Raw genomic sequence first — 21,874 nt, 5'->3', positions numbered from 1 at the left:
TGGTCCCAGTCACGTTGCAGTTCAACGTGACTGGGACGGCGGAGGGGGGACGCGAGCACTGTGCCAAAACAAAACGTGATGCAAGCCCTGCACGAGAATGTGTGTCACATTTAAGGAAGCAGAGGAAATGGCCGCCATTGCCAAGATATTTGACCTACTATTCGCTGGGAAGGAGAAGCGAGAGTGCGCGTCAGAGACACAGGAGAGCGCAGGAGCAACAGGTTCAGAGCGCGCGCGGGGACTTTACCAGCGGGATTTTAAGGTAAGTCACGGTCCATGATCATTAATAACAACTTTATAAACATCCTTCTAGCTATTGCTACGCGCAACCTATAACATTTTCCCGTATTTTATGCATTTTGTAATTCTTGTATTAGTGTATTTTTGCGCACCTTTGCGTAGATGCGGCTGCAGCTTGTGTTGCGTTTAACTGTCGTGGGACTTTATGATAACAATGTTTACCTTCTGGCTACGCTCCAACAATGACTGTTTTGATGGGAACCACGTGACCGCCGCGAGTAGGACACCCCCCCTCCCCTCCCTCTCCGTGTCTGCCGAGTCCATAACAAACAAGTAGCAGATACGAGTGGGAGAAGAGCAGCCTTCTCGTGCCCTTGCTCGCATCTCGTGAAAACTCTTCGACGTGACAGCTCGTTTCCACGCACGGCGCCGTCAGCACCGTGAAGCGCACGATCAGAACCGTGGGAGAAGCGCTCGCGCCGCCAACCTCGCCGTTTGCTCCGTAAACATATCGATACTGATGGTAAGAGAATGTGTAGTTGAGTCTGTTGCAGTATGTTTGCAGGTCAAATTGGACCGTTTGTGTGGGTGTGCATGTGTCGTTTGTAGAGGTTTTGCTTGTAATTAATAGTTTAAGACTTTGTTGTTGTTTGTTATATTCAGAAATATGTCGTGCGTGGCTGTTGTGTGCGTTCTGAGCGCTCGGTGCCGTGACAGGATGCCGTGTTTGTGTCACATCTCATTGACCCACATTCGCGATGAATGCAACTGCGTCACACGTCTTTTTTCCTTCTGCATACTTTCCTCGTCTTAATAAGCGCTGTTAACATCGTGATGCCGCATTAAAAGCACCTTTTAGTCGTAATTACACGCGGGGTGTTTTTAATTGCAGTAAAGTGTTTTTATTTCGGTGTAAAGCATTCGAGGCTGCGCGTGCGCTTTTTCTGGCCGCGGGGCGCAGACCACAGTGGAAACCTGATCCGCACACACCGCGCCCACTTCTTTTTCGACGCAAACAACTTTCACTGGGCGAAGAGAGCAGCGGCTCTGCGTGAAAAATCATAAATTAGGTTGTAAAATGTTAAAGGCAGCTTCATGTTGTACAGTTACGCATGAAAAACACCCAAACTCAAAATATACAATTAATTACAATTAATTATAAATAATGGACGCACGCACTTATAATAAAGCTTAGGTTTGAACTGGTCACATTAGGAGCCTGCCAGCCTTAAATTCCAGCCTATTTGACTGGTGAAAGTGCTCTTCTTCGCTATATTATCTATACGTGTCAAACTGTTGCGCAAGGCTGCGAAGCTTCCCTCTCGGGCGCCTCTGAGGTGTTTGTTTTCTAGCTGATTTCTGTCTTTAAGGTGACCTAGTGGCACATTTGCCTCTTACTTTAACACTTATGGTTCAAAGCAATCACTGTTTCTATGGAATCAAATTGATGTTTCCACTAATTAGATTTGTGTCATCTCTGTGTATTATTGATATTTCCACTGGTGAATCTGCTACTTCAAGGACACTCTGCTCTTAATCATATTAGATCAAATCAGTTGCAGGGGCCTCGAGGAACAAGGGCCAGTGTTGGGGATTACATCAAAAAGCAGAAGCATGCATCTATAGTAGCTGCTGCCCATCCCAGAACACACATTTAGTGTCTTCTGCTTTTACTCCCCACACACAGTTAATAAGGCTGTGAGCAGGCAGCTAAGTGGTCGTGATCACCGGAAATATTCTCGGACACTGTACAGATAAAGGTTGTGGTATGATGATTTAAAGAAGGTTTAAAATTAATTAGCATTGTAGAAATAGTGTCAGAATTTAACACCTGATTTAACACCTGTGCTCTAATGAAATGCAGCAGCTGGAGGATGCTGGAAACATTCCTCACTGTGAGGCTCAGTGACCTTTACTGTCGACCTCGGCTGTTCAGGCACCGCGGCAGGTGGAACGATTGGGCTGGACGCGACGGGGCTCTGTTCTTGACTTGAGCGGTAGATTTATTTGGTGTTGGCTCACTTGCCAGTTGCTGCGGGAATTACTCAGCAGGTTAGGGCACACGTGGGTTTGATCACATAAACACAAAAGGTGCCTATAAGAGCAGAGGGTGTTCAGCGGGGTGGGGGAGGTTGAGCCTTTACAAGCTGGTCTGTGTGTATAATCAGTGCCAGTAAAACCATGGATCACACCTCATTGAGCCCCTGCAGGCCTAAGTGAGTCAGCACTCCACCTCTGACCTTCCTTTAACACCTGGTGTGTCTGTGTGCGTTGTGTTCCCCTATAGGGACATGGCCATGTCTGCTCCATCAACATCAACATCAGAACCAGCTATGAAGTCCAACTCAGAGCTCCCGGGCCTGGGGGGGATTAAGGCGTTGAATTTGAAGGTGGGTCCAGTGCGGAGGAATCTCTTTGGGCCCGTGGACCATCAGCAGCTGCAGAAGGACTTTGAGCGGCTGTTCTGCATGAGCGTGGAGGTGGCCAACAAGCGATGGAACTTTGACTTCCAGAGCGACAAGCCGGGGGTCGGGTCCAGCATGGAGTGGGAGGAGCTCCGGTGCCAGGATGTGCCGACGTTTTACCACAGCTGCACGGTGAGGCCAGCGGTGAGACCTGTCGGGATGACAAAGGGCAAGAGGCGGACGTCATCTACGTCGAGCGAGGACTCCCCCGTGTCCAGCAGCTCCTCTGGGTCTGGAGACGAGTACCTTGAAGTGACCACCAGGGGGTGCTACAGGCTGCAACGGTCAGGGAAGCGTAAGCAGTCCAACATCACAGGTCAGTCCACAGAAGGTAGAACTGAAATATATAGAATTAAAAAAAAAAAGTTAAATGAACTGAATGAAGATTTTAAATGTTTTTTGTCTCTATCTAGATTTCTTCAAGGTAAAGAAGAGGAGGCTTCTTCATTACAAACCATCTTCCCGACAGTAGAGGAGCACAACAAGACCCAGTAGAGGATCACTAAGTGGTCCACACATCACCTCACATAGATATGACTGATATCATATGTATATATGTAGCAATTTGTAACTGACTGTCCACAAGCTCATACAACATGGGCTCAAAAACTCCTTTTACACCACATATCATTAACGTTCAGCACAAGGAAGCTAGCATGTTCCTAGTTAAGCAATGTCAGACTTTACAAACATTATATATATTCTTTATACTGTTTTGCTTAGCTTTTTGACTATACTGTGAACTTTTTAAAATGCACTCTTACAGAAAATTAGAAAAGCAGTCTCTAGCTCTAAGGGGTTAAAAAGAGGCCTTGGGTGACCTCAATCCACACTCACCATTTAGTTTTGTGACATGGCGTCGAGGGTCAGTGGTCAAACCTTCAGCGGTGGCTCCGAATGTGGCGTCGTCGTTAGAATTAGCACCAGGTTAAAGGTTAAGCAACGAGGTAACGGTACCTGTAAAACAGTGACTTAAATAGTGATTAATAATAACAATAATAACATTTAACTTTTTATTTATTATTAACAATGCTAGATCATTGTCGAAACAACATCATTATTTTACTAAAAAGAAAAACATGGTGTAAAGCGAGGTAATAGAATGTGTGGAAACCTGCTCTATTGGCTCCAAGTTACACTTTGGACTGTGGCTTGTGTCCACTCCATCGTTGCCTCCTAAATTTATCAATCATACATCATCAGAACATTGCCAAAAACATACAAATTGCAAACTTTATTCAATTTTTGCTTTGTATTATTTGCATAATAGGGTCGTACAGGTGTTTTTGGGGAACGGACCAGAACGTACCTTCTTGAGCTGTATGTTTGTCGGCTTTATGCTTTTAATAATGTAGCATTTCTTACTTCGTCTTCATGTCTCGTCCACTTCGTTTGATGTGTCTCGTCTACTCAAGAACAGAATGTAATTTTCGTCAGTGTGCTGCCGCTCAGAGGAATTTATGTCGCCGCGCTTATGCGGGTGTTGGTGAATGTTGATTTGTTTGTCTTGATGTTCTTAACACGATGAAAGGAAAGTGGCAGCTGATTTAGTAGAGACCAAAGAGAAATTGCTTTGCCCGTTTATAGTCACAAACTGTTGATCGCCTGTTGGTTGCAGACGGGGTCACACACGTGTGCAGCTTTTTTGGTGAACCACAAACAACAGGATGTGACTATTTTTCTTTTTATACTCTGGATTTGGATTAAAAAAAGCCATGGATCCTCTCGTACTACCTCATTAAATGAGTTAATAACACAGAAAAGTTACAAACAAAGTGCAAACCAGTCAAGCTCACTCAGGCTGTTTGCAGCTGTAGGTGTAAAAGACAGACAGACGTGGGACGGGGTTGTTCTGATGTGGTAAAAGCCGTTATGTTTCAGCGCTCGACCTCGAGTTTCACATCAGGTAAAAAAGTCAGTGTATCAAAGTAGAGGAAACGCTGGCCGCCCCGCGGGAGGCCGGGAAAGGGGGGGGCAGTCCGGCCTTTGTTGTCTCTTGCTCTCGCTCATTGCCCCACTTTGCTTTGACAGCATTCCCAGAAATGGACAGAGCAAAGGGAATATGGGGGGGGGGCATTTAAATCAATACATTTCTACTGGCAGAATAGATGCCTGTGATAAAGAAGTCTTTACTAAACCCTTGCATCAGTTGGTGCATAAAATTAACAAGTAAAAGCTGTTATGACCATTTTAAATTGATCAGGATGACTTTTTCATGTCAGCGTGTCTGAGTGTGTGTGTGTGTGTGAGACTGTTTTTGTTCACCTTTCTTCTCAGCGTGTTTAAAGTCTATATTAACTTATTTTGAATTTCTGTCATTTGTATGGTCGGGATTTGTATAATTCCCAGTTATTAGACAACTAATTCACTGTCACGTCTGAAACTATATCTTTGCACTACTTAAAACGTTGACAAGAGAACTATTTTTGTATGGTAACATTTGGAAAAAACATACAAATCCTCATTGAGAAGCTGATGCACAGATTAGATGTTGATACAGACTTGTCACATTCAGTTATTTTTGACTTTGTTTAGCCACATTGACTTGACAACTAGTAAAAATATGCAAGAAAGTTATATCACAACTAATCTGTGCATGAAGAAATTTCATTTATCACAGTTACATTTGTGTTTTTTACTTTGTATATGCATGAATGTATGATAATCTTTGTAATAATTTGTTCATATTTTTAAACGGGCTTATGTGGCCTTGCAACATGTTAGAAGTGTATAAGAAGTATATCCTTCCATGGTAACTTTGTAGATAACAACGTTAAGAGACTCAACTGCTGGGTTGTTGGTGCACTGTTGCCCTTTGTAATGCTAATTTGATACAGTGTGATTGAAATAATAAAACGTTAATTAATTTTTTCATTATAAACAACTAAACATTTGTAGAAAGTCTTCTTTTGCACCAACTACTCCCTCTGGTGGTTGTAATGCAACACTGCACAATTCCCCGAAGTACAAGTGGGAGCTTGTACTTCGGGGAATTAGGGCTTAGCTAAAACAGATGATTTGCAAAATGAAATTTGTATTTATTTAAAACAAGAAGAATTGCATTTACAATTTAAAAATGTACATATAAATAAAAAATATACCAAAAAAAATAAAAATAAAACACCACAGGTTCCAATTTCAAAGAGAGGAGCAGAGGTGCAAGTCTCATTTCAGGCTCCGCTGCCTCAGGTTTAGCATAAGAAACGAGTCTCATACAAGTGGAGAAGACATTAAATAGTGTTCCATGCAAAAGCGCAAACTATGTTCCAAGTATATTTGCCACAGCTGCTCCCTCAAAAAATCAAAATATTTACTACCTTGAAAATTAAAACTGACGTTTCCCCCAAATAGAAAACAAGTATGAAGCTTCTGCTACAAACACAGTTTTCACCCGCTCAAAAAAGTCTCAAAAACAATGGCACAGTTTTCAAAGTGTGCGAGTTTTCATGAGGATGTCCTGTGACGTAAGACACTAACATTTTTAGATGTAAACATTCCGGTGAACAGAAAGTAAACGAGTCAAATTAGAACATGTCAAATCCGTGACGAGCATGTAGACAGAATCAAGAGGACCAGTCCCCCGTTACCTACACTCTAACCATGATAACGCAAAACTGTACGAGAAATCAAATGTCTGTGAGGTGCAAAAAAGCTCCTAAAACCCAGCTTATATCGGTGGTTCACTAGAATCTTATAATAGTAATAATCCTAGAGTGCAACATTTAGACCCTGAACAAAAAAAGCACAAAAATATTTTACTGGAGGTCTTTAAAATCACTTATATTTTTGTCTTATTTACATTCGATAGGACTTTCTAATCCCCAAATTGTCTCTAAGAGCCCAACATCTAACTTAAAAACTTGTTTTAAAATCCAACTTCAATCAATTTAAATATCAATACATCAATTTGAACCATACATATCTACATTTGTACATTCTGTGATGGTTGTGAAAGGCCACTCCTGGTTCAAACCACTTTTCATTTCCACTACACTAGTGAGAGAGTGAGACCTCAGGGCTCACAGGTGATGTGTTGCCAAACCGATCACCATCCTGGCTTTAAGGAGCAGCATCCACCTAATGGTTCCACATACCAAAACTCACCCAAGGAGCCGTCTCTGAGCAGCCAAGCAGTGTAAGAGTAGGAATTATGTTACAGCAGCAGATGTTGCAGGTTTCAGAGCTGGCGCCGCAGCGCTCTTCTGTCTCTCCACATGGCACGCAGCTCGCTGAAGAGCAAGGGGAAGATGAAAACAATGCTGCCTCCGGTCTGCAATGAAACCACGAGAAGTCACAAACTGATAGTTTTCTCAGTCTCTCTCGCTGGGCGAAAAGTAAGTGAAAGTAAGTAAACATACCATGACGATGAAGAAGTAGAACACCCACATCCAGCCCAGTCCACTCTCAATCAGGGACACTAGGTACTAGAGGGACATATGGATGTGAAAACACAGGTTAAACACAAATCAGTCTGTACATGAGGCCGTTACTGTATATTCAAACGGTGTCAATGCAAAGCTAAACTTAAATTTCTTAATGGATTCATTTACCTGTCCTGCAGCAGCTCCTATACTACCGGTCCCATCCACTATACCAGTGACAGTAGCCAGAGCCTCCTGGCTGCCCCTCAGAGCCTCTTGTCTCCCCAAATCTGCAGATATGGCTGAGCTGATCATGTTGGACGGACCACCAATGAAGAAGCCGGTGGTAGCCAACAACACAGCATTTATCAGCTGGTCATTGGGCGAGTCTGGGAGTGCAGAGAGACAGACTTTAGTCACATTGTTCTGCTCAGTTCAGTTCAGCCTACAGAAGCTGTCTGATAATGCTCATGTACTTACGACTGTATCCCACCAGAGATCCCATCGCCACTGCCAGACTCAAGGCCAACACCGGGGCTCTCTTCCCCATGAAGTCAGAGATAAGACCCTGAACTGTCCCCCCTGGCAACAAGAGATAAGATGATGGAGACTAGACTAGAAAACATATGAATACATGTAGTTTGTTATATCAACTGTTAGACCATTTTTAATACAGTTTAATGAGGCTAATCTCTATTTTGTGCTACGTTATGCTTAAAGAGTAAATATACCACTTACCGATGATCCCGCCAACGTCGTACCACACTGACAGGCGGTCAGCCTCGGCCTCCTTCCAACCATAGTTGTTACTCAGGTAGAAAGGAAGCCAGAAGAAAAAGGAGTAATTGACCAGCTTCAAGCACGCATACGCCAGAGAATACTACAGCACAGAAAGACACAGAGTCAACATGTGAATTCCCGTCAATAGAAACACTTGATGTAAAGGGATCAAAGCTCCGGACTCACACAGAGAACCCCCGGCAGACAGCAAGCCTGGATAAAGCCCACAGCCTGGGGAGCCTCAGCTGGAGGTTCATCTAGCTGCTGGATAGACTGGTTTTGTCTCCCATACAATTCCCCCTCGTCCTCCTCATCGCTCATCAGTGGTCTATGGCTGTCTGTGTCCGTCTCCACTGGACTGAGTCCAGTGTCTGACTCCAAACTCAAACCTAAAATGCACAAGAGCATACATAGTAAACATACAGAACTGATTTTTTATCAGCCTTCCCAGTGTCTGTGTGACACAACTTGGAATTGAGGAACAGGTCATGTTGAAAAAGCATAAATAGATACAGTCCTCCATACGTACCGACTTCTTTGGGGGAGGTAAGAAGTCCGAAAAACACGACTATCCCGCCAGCGAACTGCACAACGGAGGTCACCAGAAAGGCGTACTGCACATAGCAACATGTTACATCATGTTAGCATTTAGCTAAAACATGAGCAGCATTAATTAGGCATGTGTGGGTCATACCTCATAGCCATACTTGAGAACACTAGAGGCCAGGACAGCACCCAGGATGTTGCCCACAGAGGCACAGGCGCTCCACAGGCCAAAGACAAAGCCGCGCCTGGAAGAACAAAACAAAGTATTATACTACTGAATCACTTAAAAACATAATTGTCCAAAACGAAAAACACTATATTTTAAATAAATGCAAGTTCTTCACGCAGCAACTTGCCATTTTTACAACCAGCATAACTGGGTTTACATAAGAAAACCGAGTCTAAATAGAATCCGTACCAGTGAATGGACGTCATTGTGAGAGTGTAAGTGTGTATATTTTCATTTGTGGGTGTGTATCACACGGCCTGACTGAATATGTCTGAGCTGGACAGTTGGGGCCGTTGTGAACGCTTGCACCGGTCAGACTCCAAGCGGTGCCTGACAAAGGCAGGCTTTGTGAAAGAAGAGTGTCGCTCACCCCGTCTTGCCGAACCAGTTGCCCATGACGGCCACCACGCAGGGCCACACGGCCGACTGCAGCAGGCCGTTGAGCACCCACAGGACACAGTACAGGTAGACGTTGTAGATGCGCAGCCATTCAGTCAGGGTGCCAAACACAAACTCCTGCAAACATGCGAGGAAATATAATCAACAGCATATAATCATGAGTAGAAAATAATATAACCACAATTCAACCTAGAGTCTCTGTACTTACTACTATAGCAGAGCCACAGAGACCGAAGCAGAGCACATAGCGCAGGTTCACTCTATCCCCAATCACACCACTCAAATACAGACCCTGCGTGGACAGAACATTATAATAAGACACAAATGCCACCAGTGCTTTATAATGGACCTCCGTATGAAGAACACACAATAAAAAGACGGCAGTGACTTTGTCCTAGAGTTGTCAATTTCATTGTCAATGAGCAACACTTCAGATATTGTTACTCTCTAACTCTAAAGTGCCGGCTCACCACAGCATATGAGAAGAGGAAGATCGAGTCTAGAGCCCCCAGGAACAGAGTTGCCTCCTTCTCATCTGCAAACAGATGATTGTTCTGCCAAGTCTGGGACAGTGACAGAAAAACATGCTTTTAGTTGACCTATGGTGGCTATAGAAACATTGTATATATTTTACAATCAGTATATAAAATCCAGCTATTTCTCTCTTTTCTTTTCACATGAAGGCATTTGTTATTTGGGGCCAACGAAGTGTTTTAAGAGGTCTTTGCTACATTGTCTGAAGGTTGAGTCATTAGTAAAAACATTTCACCACCAATCTAGGTGGCTTCTTCTGTCTGAAGAAAGTTGGCTGAAGGCTACACATTTGAATCTCTATATCTAAACTGCAGCCGTTCCCTCTGATGACTGCACAGTAATCTGTTGTTCTTCTCTGGTGAACCCAGTGTTGTTCACTGCATTTATGTGGTCTGTAAAAGCCTGCACCTGATCTTCACCCAGGTGTCCACATATCTGACCCAGTGTGTCGGGGCCATCCCTGGAAAGGCGTTAAAGACTTCTCACTACTCCTATCCCTTTCTTCACATGACAAGCCCATCGTTCACAGGTGGGAGGGGAAACCTCCCCCAAAGGATGGATGTGGTGGATGGTGGTGAAACGTTGTGTCCTGCTGTGTCCTGCTGACACGACTCAAACTTCAGATGACTTAACCTGAATGATTGAGAATCTCCATCGACCTTCATTACATTGTTGGTAACTTTTCATCTTAAAAAGGTATGGCCATGGCCTTTTGGGGGCTCAGTACCTCTCCAGGAGAGAAAGCGGGTGCACTGTCATTCTGGACAGATGGTGTCCACTGGGCCGAGATGCTCACTTTCACATTGCTGAAAGTCTTCCTGGATGCATGCAGCAACACATAACTGGAGACAAAGAGGAGACTTAGTTAGATACTGAAAGAAAATGTGCTTTAGTGTCAGTGTAGTGGCAAAATAGTAATAGATACCCATAATATACCCATAATTAAATAGTGGTAGTTAGTAATCTTAATTAATAGTTGTGTAGGTCTTGGATTGTGTCAATGTGTGCACAGAAGCTAAGGGGTACAGAGATGTAGAAATGTTGGTAAAAACTCTGGTGTCATTGTGACTGACGCGGTTGCGCCCTGAAAAGAGACATCTGGTCTGGCATAATTTTCCCTTAGGTAAACACTGATATCGGCTGTCTCCAGGCTGTCTGCTGCTGATGCGCTAAGAAGGCATAAAAGACTCCCTTCTGGGTCGACCAGCTTCTCAAACTCCCCTCTTCTGGGAAAGAAAGTGACTCCAACTCCTGAACTTGAGGACTGTGCATTTTGTATTACACCTGATAAGGAGTGCCATTACAAGGTGACTCATCACTAGAGGTTTGATTACAGGTGTTAAACATTAACTATGTGACCGAGTTGGACCTTAGTAACAAAACATATGGCATTAAGCTTACAAAATGGCTACAGACACGTCTGGCTTGTGGAACATTTTGCATTTTGGGATTACTTTATAGAATTTGCTGTATTAAAGAACAAACTAATAAGCACAAAAACATACTCATTTATGTCCACAATTTTATACCACAAAGTATATATTTAATGCTCCCTCACTAAACCTATAGGATTCATTACAGTGTCACACAGCAAGACAGGGTGAGTGTTTTACCTAAAGAAGGTGAGGAGGAAGGCAACCAGATGATGATGGGTGTACTGTGACAGGTAGCCACAGCATGGAGGAGGCATCACAGGGACGACCAGAGGGAGGAGGAGGTGGAGGTGGAGGAAGGAGGTGGTGTCGGTGGAAGTCTTCAGGGGCAACAGCAACTAGGCAGGGAAAGGGTTCCGCTACAGCACATCACTAGAGCCACAACAAGAAACAGTCTGAAAAGAAGGAATTGGAGAATTAAGATTATAAAGCAACAGCTTGAACACATTCTTATTCAGTCACTGAGATACTGCTCTCCTCATACGACAAAGTCAGCCTTTTATGCAATTTAAAAGGGTAAATATTAGTTCGCCCGAGGCTGTAGATCGTGTATTTTATAATCTTCACTAGATTCTTGCATCCCTTAACTCTTATCTTCTTGTTAAAATCTGTCCCTTTAGACGCCCCTTAACTAATACATCTGGTCTGAATGCTGAGATGTGTTCTACCAGGTACATGCATCAATAGGCCCAGTGTTCCTGCCTCTGAAGCATTCCACCTCCCCCACTAGTCTGTTCAATCACTGCTATTTTAGCATTTAGTAGTAAATACCCACTGAAAGCAAGAGAAACTTGTCATGTTATTTAATGTGGGCTGCCAATTTTCTATGTCCCTAGAAGAACAAGGAACCAAACAACCCATGAATGAATTACTGAAAATAAAGTTTTCATCTAATTCAATAATTACCAGTTCCTATTGTGCTGCTCACTTTAGCTTCCGACCATCTCCTCACAACAACGTTAACGTGATGACCGAGCTTTTACCTACGTCGACAGTTCCGGGTTGTAAAAATCCAACTACACGTGTGTAATAAAGAAGCTGGTGTTACATGTGAAACGTGTTAAAACGGGAAGAATGCAGCGTTCCTACCTTTTAGCTCAGGGTGGCGTTCACTAGTTTAAGCTCGCTGGGGCGACGGTCTGTGTTTACTGTTAATCCCCGTGTCGTAGCGCGTCATCGGCGGCGGAACACGGCGGCGCTCTGTCGCCCCCAGCAGGACAGGAGGAGAACTGCAGCTGGCAGCACAGCTGTTGGGGCTTCCACCTGTCACCGGGACAGTTGTGCCGTAGGGTCGAACTCTCATTGGCAGATTTCAGCATAGTATAAAATATGCACCGCCAAAACTACTTAGATGTAACACTAGTTCTCTGCTTGAAGCTGAAACTGGGAGCCAGCACTGAACAGGTCACAACAGAGTTCTGGTAAGACTATACGAAATAAATAGTTCTGTTTTTGATTTGCATGAAATCATGAAGATGTCTATTACTATTCATATAATGTATCCAATTTGTGGTTTCCATTTATTTATTTATTATAATTTAATTTGTGTTAAAATCACTAAACATGATAAATAACCACTAAGTATGTACAGTAATACAATGCTTTCTGTACTGCCTCTAAAATGTTTGTGAGCAGTAATTTTTTTTTTGCTTTTTTGGTACAATGTTATGAGCTCCTTGTAAATTTTATTTTCCCGTGTGGTTTGAAAATTTCGGCCAAACTATCTCATCCATTTCCACGTAAGACAGCAGACATACTGTACACCATGGGACTTACAGATGCAGAGTGACCAGCAACTGGAACTCAGAAACAGTGATGATGTCAATTCTAGTGAATTTTAAATTTGGAGGGAAAATATGTCGCAATGTGATGACAGCAAACATTTGGGAATTTGAGCAATGGAACAGTGATTTATTAAGCAAAAAGCATGTCAGCTCAGAGGGAGAGTCAGTGGAGAGGGAGAGAGAGAGAGAGAGAGAGAGAGAGAGAGAGAGAGAGAGAGAGAGAGAGAGAGAGAGAAAGAGGAAGTCATGTCAGAGTGTGGGGGGAGAGAGTGAATGGAAGTTGCACACTGAGGCAGGGAGGAAAGTACACCGCACTTTAAAGTGAGAGTGTAGTTTGTCTTTTATCATCTAGTTAAACTGATCAGCTACGCTGAGGTATAGGTCTGGTTAGTGAAGGCGCTGCAGATCTGAGCTGGAGGTGCAGCACAACGCTGTGGTTTGGATCTCATACCAATGGATACTGTTACAGCAGCATCTCTGGCAATATGCTTCCATTTTAATACTGATCACATGGACACTGTACAACACAAGGAGGTAAGATTCACTTTTGTGTATTTGGCTTTACAGACTGGAGTAATGTGGCCTTATGATAATGGAATTGTAAAGCAGTGAAATAAGATGTATATAGTGTTAAAGATCAGTAAAATGTAAAATGTAAATATTTTAAAGGTCACAAATGAAAACAAAACTTTCCTTTTGGTTTCTTAGCTTACAAAGCTGCAGGCGGTGTCTGTGCTCATGCAGACCTTCATTAGAACAGGACATCCACTAAACTAAATGCTGACACCCCTCCAGATACAAGGGAAATGACCACGCACTGTCTTAGAGACCACTGAACTTTAAAACGTTGGCCTGACGAGTAAAAATCTGGAAGTCACAGCCGGGAAAGCATTTGAGCGACTCTGAGGGTCAGCCTTCGTCACATCTAATGACTGTCACTATAAGTGAAGTGCTTGAAGTCTTTAGACTCCCAGTTTTCCCTCTCATCCTGCCGCCGCTGAGTGAAGGTGTTCTTCTGTCTCCTCTCAGGTGTACAGTTATCATGGATGCCACTGAGTTAATGAAAGCAAAGCCAGCCTGCATCTACTCCACTGTCAACAGGTTTGTACCACAGCAGGTTTATCTCCCTTCACAAAATGGATAATATCTACAGTACCTTAAATTTTTTAGCAAGCGTAAAGAGTTAAACACAGGGGGTTCGCTCTCACGTAACTCATCACATCCATTAAGAGAAAAGTCAGAAAAGGTCTTTCAACTTAGGGCTTCCCATTTCCTCCCATGTATTTATTAAAACATAACAGTTTGATTAAATGGGCCCTGAGCCAAGTATGTGTTTATTTAGCGAGGCTGATGAGAAGAAGATGCTCGTTCATAGGCCTCTGGCATTTACTCTCAGGCCAAATTTTCCCACTGTCGCCATAAAAAGACAGCGTGTCCTGCAACTGGAAACCACTGTGACCATATACAAGGAAGTTCAGGAAACTGGCAGCACTCAGTTACAGAGTTAGAGTCTGAATAACATGTTAAAATTCTGTTACATTACTATTTTTTACATAATAATGAGCCATATGGTTCTAATATTTTAGCTGTAATTATGCGTCCCTCTCAGTTTCAGGGGCCTGTGTAGGAGAGGTGTGGGGCCTTTTTCCTGTCTGTCAACAGGGCCCCATTTCCTCATAATTTGTCCAAAGGCTGGTTAGTGGGAGGTGGGCACTTATTGTACTTAGTGATTTATTGTTATATACTTTAAAGTAGGGTCAGCATTGTGTCAATAAAAACCACAATTATTAATTTAAAAGGATTACTTTTTGGTGTTTAGGCTAAAAACGTGCAGTCGTCGTGGGAGGGGGTTCCAGATCGCTTCAGTCAAAGACAAAGGCACTGGGCAAAGGAGAGAGGGGCGACCGAAACACCCCTTAACCTCATTAGTCAACCTGAGCAACCAAAGAGAAGATTCACTCATCATGGCGAACAGGAGGCCAAACTGTGACCCTCACAGCAATGACAATACTCCTTCAGTTGGGAGTAAGTACCCCCGGCCCAATGTAGGCAACATTAAGGACAAGATTTCACTGTGGGAGGGAAAGGAAGCCACTCATTCTCCCGCTTCCTCAGCGCTTTCAGGCCAGTGTGCCAGCGCGAAAAAGGCAGAATCCCAGACAAAAGGCAGCAGCAAAACTCCAGATGAGAGTGGCAGGAGAGTAAATAACCAAAAGGAAAATCTGGGGAAGGAAAATGTAGGAAAACCTTTGGATTCAAGGCCTTGTTCACCTGTTGGGGAACACATTAGGACACACAAAAGAGGGACCCTCAGGAGCAGCAAGCCCAGTGAAAACCAGAGAGACGACGATGGGAAGAGAGAGACCAAGCAAAAATACGAGAAAAAGAACGTAGAAAAGCCCGAGGATTTAAGACCCTGTTCACCTGTGGGGGCTGGGAAACAGTTAAGAGGGACGCTAAGGAGCAATAAGCCCAGCGAGGACCAGAAGCAGGAGGGTAAAAAGGAGACTAACAAAGACATGATAGAACATGAGAAAGAAAACGTAGAGAAGCTCGCAGATTCAAGACCTTGTTCACCTGAGGTGGCAGCGCAGCAGCAAGTGGGGACGTTGAGGAGAAGCAGTGACAGGAAACCAGCAGAGCAGTCCACGCAGGAGAGGAGGGACGTGTTCACGCTCTTCAAGAAGCTGGAGGCTTTGGGACAGAACCACGGGAAGACTCCCACAGAGCTCGGCAACTACTTCAGCCCGCCGAGCAAGGAGAAGCAGGGGGATGCGAGGAGGAGGTCCGCGGGGGTCCCGGAGGGCAAGGAGCACCCGGAGAACGTGTACACGGAACCGGGCTCGCCCCCCATCAACCCGGTCCCCAAGCCCAGACGCACCTTCCAGCACGCGACCCTCACCGGCTCAGAGAAGAGCCAAAAGGAGGGCAGGGCCCAGCGGAACCTCCCCCCGCTGCCCTCCGACCCAGCGTCACCCTCATCAAAGCCTCCTTCTGGTGTTTATGGGAGACAGAGGGGCGAGAGAGTGAGAGACAGCGTCAACAGGTAGACAGGGACCCATAACTCCTCTGCTCTTATAATAACAAGTGATTGACTAATGTTAGAACTGCGACACAGATTTCTCAAACTGGGGCGCCTCACTGTGCTGTTCACTGTACAGGAAATCCTTCGAGTTTGAGGACCTGGCAGGGTTGAGCAGCCCGCTCTCGTCTCGCTCACTGTCCCAGGAGCATCACTATGAAGACATCCTGGGTCAGACATGTCTAGTGTTTGTTTAAATACAGATTTTAAGTCTACTAGTTCAAAGTTTCTCAGTGCATGTTTTAGTTGCTGAATTAGTGACCTTTGACCTTTGCAGACGCCTCCAAGGAGAATCCATACGAGGACATTGAACTGGAGAGTCAGTGTTCCCAGCAGTCTTTGCCTTCGTCCCCTGGTGCCGACATCTCAAAGGTTGCGACTGTAGGAAACAAGAATATTTGTATTACTTGAAATGTTGACGGAGTTTCATTCTGAGGCTTCATTCTGTATAAGGCCTCCAGACCCGGCTTCTTCAGGCAGAACTCGGGCAGGAGCTTCAAGCTGCTCGACCTGCGGCGAACCACCCAGCAGGCCCAGGGCTGTAGCAGCGGAGGCCTTTCATCTCCACCGCAGCTCAGCCGAGCCTCCACCCCCACGGGGCCCGAACACGCACCCTGGGGCCCCGCAGACGCCTACAGCCGCACCTGCCGCCGCATACCCACAGTGGGTGTTATGAAGAGGCTCGGTCCCAAAGCCCTAAGCCTTTGTTCAGACTCCGTCTTACTTAAAGCTGATTGGCCCATTTTTCCAACAGGTCGTGCTGAGAATCAACAGCATCTTTGAGGCTCGTATAGGGAAGAAACACCTAAGAAGAATCTATCATTACGCTGAGACGAGCTCAGGAAGAGGTGATGCTGGTGTCAGGTTGACGTCACAGCTTTTAATGTGGATGTCTGTCTCAAGAACTTTGATTTTGCTTTATAGTGACAGATGAGAACAGTGACTCTGAGAGCGAAGCTGAAGAAAGAGCAAAAGGTAAAGAAACACCCGCTTTCTCCACTTACATGACATTGGTAGTTTATAACCACACTCTACCCCCCCAAGCTCACCGTCAGCGCCTGGTGTCGGTCCAGTCCATCCTGAGCCATCCGAGGCAGACCCAGGTCCACTACAATGGTACAAGCCCCAGAAACGGCTCTTTGGAAAAGGAGCGCCACCAGCACCAGCGCAAACTTTTTGAATATTTCCTGGTTGTGTCGCTGCAGAAGTCCAAAGCCGGTGGCCACTATCTGCCAGAGGTCACGCAGCAGTTCCCGCCTAAGGTCAGACTGCGTAGGACTGCTGTCGTAACTCACTTTCAGTAGCGCTGTCAAACTAGAATGATTTCTGTGAATGAAGTGCAATGAAGGAAAAAGTAAACGCATTAAAGGAGCCGCTTCATATTGTTTCAGTTGGAGAGAAGCTTTAAGTTCATGAGGGAGACGGAGGATCAGCTGAGGATCATTCCTCAGTTCTGTTTCCCTGATGCGAAGGACTGGGAGCCAGTGGAGAACTTCCCGAGGCAAGTTAAACACGAGTAATGGTCTAAATAGTTGTACAGATGAATTCCCCCACAGCATCACATCACGTTATTAGTTGTTACATGGCAAGAGTGGCGTTCATGTCGTGTGTATGTTATAATTAACGAAACAAAGTACATTTTTAATCCAAATATGCTAATGGCATGTTTATTTGTGCATTTTGTATGGCTTCGTCCCTCACAGTGAGATGTTCTCCTTTGTTTTGACTGGAGAAGACGGGAGCAGGAGGTTCGGATACTGTCGCCGTTTACTGGTAAATAGAATAAAGACGTGTGTTGCTTCTGGACAGGAAGTGGCTGAATACCACAATGACGGCTGAGTAAATAAGCACGCCAAAATAGTCAGGGCGCCTGTGGGAAAGCCGGCCATCTCAGAGTCTGGGAGGAAGTGTGTGAGACTGGGAAAAGTGTGCATGTGGGGATGCGATGCCTTAAAGTCTTTACATATGTTTCTATGAATTCTTGTGTGACTGCGTTTGCATGTTTCAAACCCTGCAGCCCAGTGGAAAAGGCAAACGCCTTCCAGAGGTTTACTGCATCGTCAGCCACCTCGGCTGTTTCAACCTGTTCTCCAAGGTAAGCGGCCCCCACTGCTCCCCAGCGACGGTGCCGGCGATGAGGTGAATGACGCGTGTCCCCATGGCTCCTGCAGGTTCTGGACGAGGTGGAGCGGCGGCGGGCTCTGTCTCCGGCGCTGGTGCAGCCCTTCATGAGAGCCATCATGGAGGCCCAGTTTCCAGCTCCGGGCCGGACCATCACCGTCAAAACCTTCCTCCCCGGCTCAGGCACCGAGGTGAGGGGCGCGGCGAGAGTGCTGGCGCTGGGATCATGAAGATGTGGCGTCATGGGAAGCGCCACTCACTCCACTCCCACTTCGCAGGTGATGGAGCTGTGTCGGCCCTCGGACTCCCGCCTGGAGCACGTGGACTTCGAGTGCCTGTTCTCCTGCCTGAGCCTGCGCCTGCTCCTCCGGGTGCTGGGCTCGCTGCTGCTGGAGCGGAGGGTCATCTTCACCGCCGACAAACTCAGGTCAGCCCCCCCCCCCCTTAAATCTGTACGATTAGCTGAAAACGTCGTGTCCTGATGATGGAGCGAACCTGGGTGGCCCCCAACCCACATTTATAAATAAATTCAAGACAGACCCAGTTTTATTTCGGGAGCATTCCGTGGAAATATTTCGATGGCAGCCTGTCTAATTTCTGGGGCGCAGGAACCGGTTTGTTTGTTCTGCAGCAGAAATCCAGCGGGAGTCAGAGAACCTAGAGGACGGGGCAGGAATGCGAAGTTGGGTGACGTAAATAAAGAGTGCCCAGCTCTGTTTTCCTTCTCAGGGAGCTGTAGCTGGGTGGACTGTGGGTTCGTGCATGTCGCCCCCGTGTGGCCGCTCCGCCTCTAACGCCCCCCCCCCCCCCCCCGTGTGTCCCCTCAGCACGCTGTCCCAGTGCTGCCACGCGGTGGTGGCCCTGCTCTACCCCTTCGTGTGGCAGCACACCTACATCCCCGTGCTGCCCTCCGCCATGCTCGACATCGTCTGCACCCCGACCCCGTTCATCGTGGGCCTGCTGTCCAGCTCCCTGCCTCAGCTCAAGGAGCTTCCCCTGGAGGAGGTAAGCGAGGCAGCTCACTTCACGTCCGCCGACTGCAGATCTAGTAACAGAAACTCTGTGGGCGCAGGTTCTGGTCGTGGACCTCGGAAACTGCCGATTCCTCAGACAGGTAGGCCTCGTGTCTGAGTGCACATGCAAATGAGAGGGCTTTCAGTCCACTTAGGGGTGTGTTGTCATTTTCATCATAGTTGGATGATGAAGACTCCATCCTGCCCTCAAAGCTCCTGTCGGCCCTGGAGAACATTCTGGAGAGAAGAAAGGAGCTTGCGAGTGAACGAGGAGGTGACGTGCCCAGTGGTAGGACATTTCCATCTGGTTAACTGTGTGATTCCTGCCATTGGTACCTTGCACCTGGCCTGTTAACAGCTAATGTCCTCATCTCAGACTCTGAACACCTGAGCACCGTCGTGTCCGAGGCGTTCGTCCGCTTCTTCGTGGAGCTGGTCGGCCACTACCCCCTCTTCATCGTCAGCGAGCGGGAGGATGGCTACTCCTCCTCCTCCTCATCCCCGCTCCCCTGCTCGTTCCAGCGGGAGGGCTTCCGTAAGGCGATGCCATCCAAGACCATGCGGCGCTTCCTGGAGGTCTTTATGGAGACCCAGATGTTCGGCTGGTTCATCCAGGAGAGAGAGCTGCACAGGAAGACTCTGAGAGGTAATGGGTCGAGCAGCGAGCTGAGGTTCAGGTGCTGTGGGTTCATTCAGTGGTTTGTGTTTATGTCTCTCCCCCAGGACTGTTTGAAATGAGGGTGCAGGAGTATCTAGACTCTATCCACGAGAATGAACACAGGAGAGTTAACAGGTTTCTTAAAGGCTTGGGTAAGGATGTTATTTTAGTGTATTACAATGAAGCTTTCTACTGTAAGTCACATTTTCACTCCTTGCCCTTTTCCCATTTGTTCCAGGAAACAAAATGAAATTTCTCTCCAAGAAATAACTGCACAGAACACGTAAATTAAATAAAACACAGAATAAAGGAGAGATTTTATGGACACGGGGAAGATGATCATTTATGTTAGTTTTCATCCTCAAGGACCCATTGTAAAGATTCTGTCTTTGGTAAATCACAATTTGTTCTCACTAATGAAGGAAGCTAGGACAACAGAGCAAAAGAAATGGTTGTTGACACAACTGTACACAGAAATAATAGTGGCGTTAAGTATATTACTGTAAGATAATTATGTGTTATAATAAAGCCTGAGTGAATCAGTGTAGAATGGTAGTGATCTCATGTGTTAGTTAGGGATTTAAATAGCATTCAATCTGAATGATCTTAATCTATATGATACTTTCTGAATCCACCAGGGGGCAGTAGTAGTTTTCTCATAATAGAAGTTATTGACACTGACAAAGCAAAAAATGCCACAAATCTGCATTCCTGCTGTTTAATGCTCCAGTTTTTTCAAGGTCGAAACACTGTAAACAGAATAGAATGATTGCCTCAATGTTCATTTGTTTTATTAGCAATCTAATGCCAAGGTCTGTTTCATTGCACTGAATGTCATTTTTGTAAGCCTCTATGCCCTATACACAGATATTAAATGATGAGATTTGGGGGTTTTGTCAAGGGAACTGTGTTCATCCAGCGTTTGGTGCCAGTTTTACACAGTCACTAACCCTCACACCACCTTCGTGAACCACTTGCTGCTGCGTTCGTGTCTTTTTTGGCCTTTATGACCACAAAGAGTCTCGGCTCAGCTTTTGGCGGCAGCTTTACTATTTTAGTCTCTGACTCATAGAAACACAGCACATCTTCAGCCCACGGAGAGCAGAGCACGAAGACATAACACAGGTGCGGGGCACAGTGCTGCATTGTCTGACAAACCTTCTGGAATGCTCAAAGTGGAAATGCCTCACACCCGTTAAGGTGGTCAGGAAGGAGCAAGGTAGAGCAGGGGACCTGCAGATCCAGCTGGACGAACAGAGGAAGAAAGCCTCCAGTGCAATGCCAATAGATTTACAGGATGAAGTCATTATTTTGGTCTATTTTAGTCATCTAACACAAGACGGTTTTAGAATGACTCAACTCCCATCCTCTGAGTGCACACAGACACTCTTTCTGCTGAGGTCACGGCTAAAAAAAAAGCTAAAAGAGCAGTTTTTAATTAAAGGAGCTTGAGAGAGATTTGTGATAGTCATTGGAAAGAGGGGGATTCCTGAGTAAAACCAGGGCAATTCCCACTCAGACATCACTGACGGCATCGCAGGTTGCCGTCTCTTCAGACCTTTTAATTTGTTTTTAGGTTCTCCACCCCTGCACCAGATGCAAAAGCTACTCTTTCCATGCGATCCTCTAAACGGACTCCATGTTTTCATACAAAAATACAAACCTGCTCGTCGATGCTGCCACGGAGCAACAAACGTGACAGTCATCCTGCAGCTTCCTACAGTATCCGGCTCCCGAGGTGGGAACGCTGCTGAGCTGTGGGAGAGGAGGATGAATGCGTGCGGCGAGAGAGGGGCCCGTCTGCTCTGACTCGCTCGGGTTCTTGGAGCTTGAGCGTCTTTTGGTGCACAAGGCCCCAGTCGCTAACGGCTTCCTGCTCAACACCTGGGCCGCGGCTCAAGACGACCGGCTCATTAGCGGAGGTCATTCCGGTTTGCAACAACAATAGCTCGTTGCAGGTGCAGTCCTTCTTTGCAAAGTGCCTTCGTTTAAAAGATGCTACAGCTGTAAACAGAACCTTTTTATATCACAATTTATCTCATAAAGCTTAGCCAAAAACTTAGTTATACTTCAGGGTGCTTAATGTGTTCAGGTTTACAAAATATTTCTAGCTTTCCCCAGGGGTTTTGGTCGTTACAGCATAAATGTGTCACTCACAGGTTTTCGTGTTTGAGCAGAAGCGTGCGAAAAACAGTGTAAAACGCATGAACGTACAAGAGGAGGGCAGAA

At 45.7% G+C, this 21,874-nt stretch overlaps 3 protein-coding genes across 6 annotated transcripts; 2 read left to right on the top strand and 1 right to left on the bottom strand.

Annotated features, from left to right (window-relative positions):
- The first annotated feature begins 108 nt into the window (after nucleotides 1-108).
- On the top strand, nucleotides 109-5,594 carry cdkn1d (cyclin-dependent kinase inhibitor 1D). 2 transcript variants are annotated; one of them, XM_029162104.3, is made up of 3 exons: nucleotides 109-262; nucleotides 2,528-3,021; nucleotides 3,119-5,594. In XM_029162104.3, exons 2-3 carry the CDS (start codon nucleotides 2,532-2,534, stop codon nucleotides 3,175-3,177), a joined length of 549 nt encoding a protein of 182 aa, XP_029017937.1. In that variant the 5' UTR covers nucleotides 109-262; nucleotides 2,528-2,531; the 3' UTR covers nucleotides 3,178-5,594. The 2 variants fall into 2 exon arrangements, with proteins under 2 accessions (XP_029017937.1, XP_029017936.1); XM_029162103.3 differs by lacking the exon at nucleotides 109-262 and adding an exon at nucleotides 547-763.
- A 128-nt stretch (nucleotides 5,595-5,722) lies between these two features.
- Nucleotides 5,723-12,211, bottom strand: slc37a3 (solute carrier family 37 member 3). Of its 2 annotated transcripts, none has more exons than XM_029162100.3 (14): nucleotides 12,077-12,211; nucleotides 11,168-11,382; nucleotides 10,282-10,396; nucleotides 9,491-9,583; nucleotides 9,229-9,312; nucleotides 8,992-9,137; nucleotides 8,541-8,637; nucleotides 8,376-8,460; nucleotides 8,033-8,235; nucleotides 7,805-7,946; nucleotides 7,547-7,648; nucleotides 7,256-7,455; nucleotides 7,064-7,129; nucleotides 5,723-6,975 (listed from the first exon to the last, which is right to left on the bottom strand). In XM_029162100.3, the coding sequence occupies exons 2-14, from the start codon at nucleotides 11,242-11,244 to the stop codon at nucleotides 6,883-6,885; spliced, it is 1,503 nt and encodes a 500-aa protein (XP_029017933.1). In that variant the 5' UTR covers nucleotides 11,245-11,382; nucleotides 12,077-12,211; the 3' UTR covers nucleotides 5,723-6,882. The 2 variants fall into 2 exon arrangements, with proteins under 2 accessions (XP_029017933.1, XP_029017935.1); XM_029162102.3 differs by lacking the exon at nucleotides 12,077-12,211 and adding an exon at nucleotides 11,894-12,000.
- A 775-nt stretch (nucleotides 12,212-12,986) lies between these two features.
- On the top strand, nucleotides 12,987-20,545 carry LOC114862124 (DENN domain-containing protein 2A-like). Of its 2 annotated transcripts, XM_029162099.3 has the most exons (20): nucleotides 13,005-13,305; nucleotides 13,801-13,872; nucleotides 14,591-15,817; nucleotides 15,933-16,024; nucleotides 16,131-16,225; nucleotides 16,307-16,516; nucleotides 16,608-16,701; nucleotides 16,778-16,828; nucleotides 16,898-17,115; nucleotides 17,245-17,354; nucleotides 17,557-17,626; nucleotides 17,871-17,948; nucleotides 18,025-18,165; nucleotides 18,253-18,401; nucleotides 18,802-18,979; nucleotides 19,047-19,088; nucleotides 19,168-19,276; nucleotides 19,364-19,633; nucleotides 19,711-19,797; nucleotides 19,884-20,545. In XM_029162099.3, exons 2-20 carry the CDS (start codon nucleotides 13,814-13,816, stop codon nucleotides 19,913-19,915), a joined length of 3,312 nt encoding a protein of 1,103 aa, XP_029017932.1. In that variant the 5' UTR covers nucleotides 13,005-13,305; nucleotides 13,801-13,813; the 3' UTR covers nucleotides 19,916-20,545. The 2 variants fall into 2 exon arrangements, with proteins under 2 accessions (XP_055367680.1, XP_029017932.1); XM_055511705.1 differs by lacking the exons at nucleotides 19,711-19,797; nucleotides 19,884-20,545 and having other exon boundaries at nucleotides 12,987-13,305; nucleotides 18,860-18,979; nucleotides 19,364-19,515.
- The last annotated feature ends 1,329 nt before the right edge of the window (nucleotides 20,546-21,874 follow it).

Source organism: Betta splendens, chromosome 9 (genome assembly GCF_900634795.4).
Source record: "Betta splendens chromosome 9, fBetSpl5.4, whole genome shotgun sequence".
Taxonomy (NCBI): domain Eukaryota; kingdom Metazoa; phylum Chordata; class Actinopteri; order Anabantiformes; family Osphronemidae; genus Betta; species Betta splendens.
This window is presented reverse-complemented; position numbering and strand designations above follow the sequence as displayed.